The following is a 4136-nucleotide window of genomic DNA, read 5'->3' as shown; positions in this document are numbered from 1 at the left end:
TATATGTGTCTCAATTTTTTCTAGTGTCGAATAGTCTTAGTTATTGGCCGTTGAAAAGCAGTGTACCGGTAGTGGCGTTTTGGCCGTTTAAGGGTTAATCTGAATCTTTGAACTCTATAATTTATCAACGTTCTAAATTTTGCAGTTTATTTGCACTTCACTTAAAACTGTTCAATTTAAGAGTATTAGTACCTTCCAGTTTATAGGTGTAAGTTATTGAGCATTTGAATACACCATTTTTTAATTAAAAACTTTAAACTTCAATTTTAAAAGCTTGGAATTCAAGGGTTCCACTTTGATTGCCTAGAATATAGTTTCATTTGATGCAAAATCCTGTTTAATAATACAAGAATTCAACGACCAAATTTGGACCACAACGAATAAACAAAAACCAAAAATCCTTCCTTCTCTTTTTCTCATTTTTGTTTCCTCTTCTTTATTTTTGTCCGAAAATTTTATTTGTTTTTTTTTCAGATTACAATAGGATTTTTGGTTTTTGTTTATTCGTTGTGGTCCACATTTGGTCGTTGGATTCTTGTTTTATTTAACAGGATTTTGCATCAATTTGATTATTGGACGATAAATGGGATTTTTAATTTGGATTTTGGTCTAATTTAAATTTCTTAAATTTTGAGTTTGATTTTTTAAATTTCATTGGCCGTGAAAAATGTTTGCGAACCGGGAAAAACCCGGGAATTTTTTTCTTCGATTAAAACGACCACCCTGTTGATTTCAATAATTTGACACAATTTCAAAGAATTTTAGGGTATTTTTAAAAATTCAAAAGAATTTTCAAGAGCTCTATGAAATTTCAAAAGATTTTAAGGGCATGTGACACAGCTAAATACCTATATTACCGCCGACAGTTTTTCAGTTCACTGAATGTTTTTTTGAACCTAAGAACTTTTTTTGTAAATAAAATATCGAGCTGAAACTTTGGGAAATGTATTAAGACTACAATAAAGTACGTCTAGGTACTGCATTTTGGTAGGAACTTCACTGAAAATTATTTCATCTTTTTTCTGAACCTCAACATTTTTTGAACGTTCGAACTTTTTTTATACATAAAATATCGGTCTCAAACTTTGAGAAATGCAAGAGTCGAAAGAAAACTACGTTTGAGTACAAAGCTTAATAATAAAAGATGTAAAATAAATATTTCAACAATCAATTCCAATGGCATCAGCCGATAACGATGTACACGAAAATACGAACCCTCTAGAGCATCGTCTAGTGGCCGCCAGGTTTCGTATTTTCGTGTATAAGGTTACCGGCTGATGCCGTTGGAATTGATTGTTGAAATATATTTTTTTCACATCTTTTATTATTAAGCTTTGTACTCAAACGTAGTTTTCTTTCGACTCTTGCATTTCTCAAAGTTTGAGACCGATATTTTATGTATAAAAAAAGTTCAAACGTTAAAAAAATGTTGAGGTTCAGAAAAAAGATAAAATAATTTTCAGTGAAGTTCCTACCAAAATGCAGTACCTAAACGTACTTTATTAAACTCTAATACATTTCCCAAAGTTTCAGCTCGATATTTTATTTACAAAAATAGTTCTTAGGTTCAAAAAAACATTCAGTGAACTGAAAAACTGTCGTCGGTAATATAGGTATTCAGCTGTGTCACATGCCCTTAAGGGCATGTGATACTTAGAAAATTGTCGATTTTACCACTTTTTGGTTCCGACGGCTTTTTTTCTTTAATAATCAATATTTTGTCTTAAAAATTTGGGACATGATAGCGACCATGCTAACGGACGTCCCCGCACACTTTATTTGTGTTTTTTTTAAACAATTTTTTTGATATTGCTAACAACGTGTGTACATTTGGGGGTTATGTATGTTACAATTCTCCTGTGCGTTACTTCCAAACTACACAATATTTTTGGCCGAAAACTTTGGACTTGCAAATAAACATAGTAATTAATCTCCCGGAACTAACCCTTTTTGCAGGCAATCAAAAAAGTTAATTTCATAAATAATTTTCAGATTATCGGAAAGGCAGAGATGAAAAACGACGTAACCTAAAAATAATATATATGCATAAAATTTTTATTTAGCACAATAAATTTTTTTTGTTATTATCCCTCAAAAAAGAGTCCGGGGACGTCCGTTATGATATTTTATAGCATTTCCGAATTCAGTTTTTAAAAATTTTCATTTTTGTGGAAAAAAAGCCGGGGAAACTGTAAGTATCACATGCCCTTAAAGGATTTGAAACTCTTCGGGTATTTTAAAGGATATCAAGGAATGTTCAAGAACTTTAATAAGTTTCAAGGTATTTCAAAGGATTTGAAATATTTTGAATTATTGAAATATTTTAGGGAATTTGAAAAGGTTATATGAAATTTTTAATTGTTATCGCTAATCTGAAGATTTTCAAAATTTTTGGAAATAATGTAGGGTATTACAAAAGGTTCTTGGGGATTTAATAAGATTTTCGAGGATATCAAAGAATTTATTTAGAAGAATTGAGGGTTTCAAAGATTTTAAAATGATTTAAGGTTTTTCCAAAGATTTTAAAAATTTCAGGTTATTTGAAAATATACCAAGAAACTTTTCAATTTATTTCAATAATTTGAGAGCATTTCGAAGAATTTAAAAGATTTTAGGGTATTTTAAAATTTCCGAAAAATCGATAGATTTCTGAGAATTTCAAGGATTTGAACGAATTTTTGAACTCTCAAAATAATTTAATCAATTGTCCAGGATTTCAAGAAGTATGATCAAATTTAGTAAAATTCTACGTAATTTCATAATGTTTTAGTAGCTTTCAAAGCAAACTCAGTCTAACTCATCCTAAATTGTTATTAATTTGTCCTGAATTTTTTTAAATTCTATTGAATTCTCTTGAATTTTTTTTTTTAATTAATTTGAATTCTTCGGAATTCACTTAATTCCGGTGATTTTAGTAAGTTTTTGTTTTAGCCAACCTGAATTCTTTTAAACTCACCTTGAATTTTTTGTTCGAATCTGTCAAGTAATGTCTTAGCCACTTATTATAACAATTTTTGTACCAAAAATTCCAATTCCTCGTTTTAAAATGGTGTTTATGTGGGTTAGCTTTTCCTAACTGGCCCAGTAATGGTCAGTTTACTTTACGAAAAACTATACCTGATAAAAAACCTGAAATTGTAGAGTTTTGTTTCTAGGATTTGAGTAGACAACCGTTTATTATTATTTTTTTTCTTAATTTTTTTAAAACCCTTTCTGTATTTTTGTGTATTTTTGGTTTGTTTAGAATTGCCCCTGCAAGACGAGACAGTAGCAGTGTCGAGATAGTGATGAATGAACCAGCTCGATCTCAAAGCAGATCACCGGATCGGTATCGTCGTCACAGCCGGTCTAGGTCGCCACGGCATCGTGATCGGGAAAGAGGACGCGACAGGGATCGCGAAAGGAAATCTCGATCAAGGTCAAGGTCGAGGCGGAGAAGGTAGCCTCAAACTGTTGCATTGAAGCTAACTTACTTGTACCAAGCCAACTGAGAAAACAGCTGCACCTCGTGCAGTTTCCTGGCAGGAGACTTAAACTTTGCTTTTTCTTTCTCTAGGTCGCGTTCGAGAGAGCGCAACAATAGGAAGCGGGAAGAGAGTCGTGAGAAGTTGTCGGAGGAGGAACGAGAGAGGGAGAGAGAACGCAAGAAGAGAGGACTTCCTCCGGTTGTCAGAGAAAAATTGAGTGGTAGGTTTTTTATTTCAAGGATTCAGGTATTCAGGGTTGCCACACAACTACTTTTAGTCACTTGAAGCCTCGGCACTGTTTCTCTATTCTGCGGAAGCGCGGTGATTGAAAATTCAAAAATGGAATGAGGAAAGAAATATCAAAATAGTCGAGGTTATACACTTCGAAAATGTACCTTTCTAAGTCTAACATTGAAGTTTTTTTGTTTTGTTTTTTTGTTGACATTTTTAAATCTTGATGTATAATTTACAAATGAACTTTTGTAGAAAAAAAATCGATTAATATTAAGAGATATTTAGGAGTTTTAAAAAGATTAAAAATTATCATGCAAATTTGAGAAAGTTTTCTTAAGGGCATGTGATACGAGGGTAGTTCAATAAGTCCTTAGAATGACCAACAGATGGCGCGCGAATCGCTCCAAATCATCTGTTTTCAGTCAGCACCACTCC

The 4136-nt window shown here is 32.2% G+C and overlaps 1 protein-coding gene across 5 annotated transcripts in view; it reads left to right on the top strand.

The window, feature by feature from the left end:
* LOC117171979 (SR-related and CTD-associated factor 4) overlaps window positions 1–4136 on the top strand; it is a 62097-nt gene that overhangs the window by 23155 nt on the left and 34806 nt on the right. For 4 of the 5 annotated variants that reach the window (XM_033359683.1, XM_033359681.1, XM_033359680.1 and 1 more), the window contains exons 7-8: window positions 3245–3439; window positions 3557–3687. In XM_033359683.1, the coding sequence (XP_033215574.1) occupies window positions 3245–3439; window positions 3557–3687 (326 nt within the window). The remainder of the gene's footprint in view (window positions 1–3244; window positions 3440–3556; window positions 3688–4136) is intronic. The other variant, XM_033359682.1, reaches the window with a different exon arrangement.

This window comes from Belonocnema kinseyi, chromosome 4 (genome assembly GCF_010883055.1).
Source record: "Belonocnema kinseyi isolate 2016_QV_RU_SX_M_011 chromosome 4, B_treatae_v1, whole genome shotgun sequence".
NCBI lineage: Eukaryota > Metazoa > Arthropoda > Insecta > Hymenoptera > Cynipidae > Belonocnema > Belonocnema kinseyi.
Note: the sequence above shows the minus strand (reverse complement) of the source record. Positions and strands in the feature narration are given on the sequence as shown.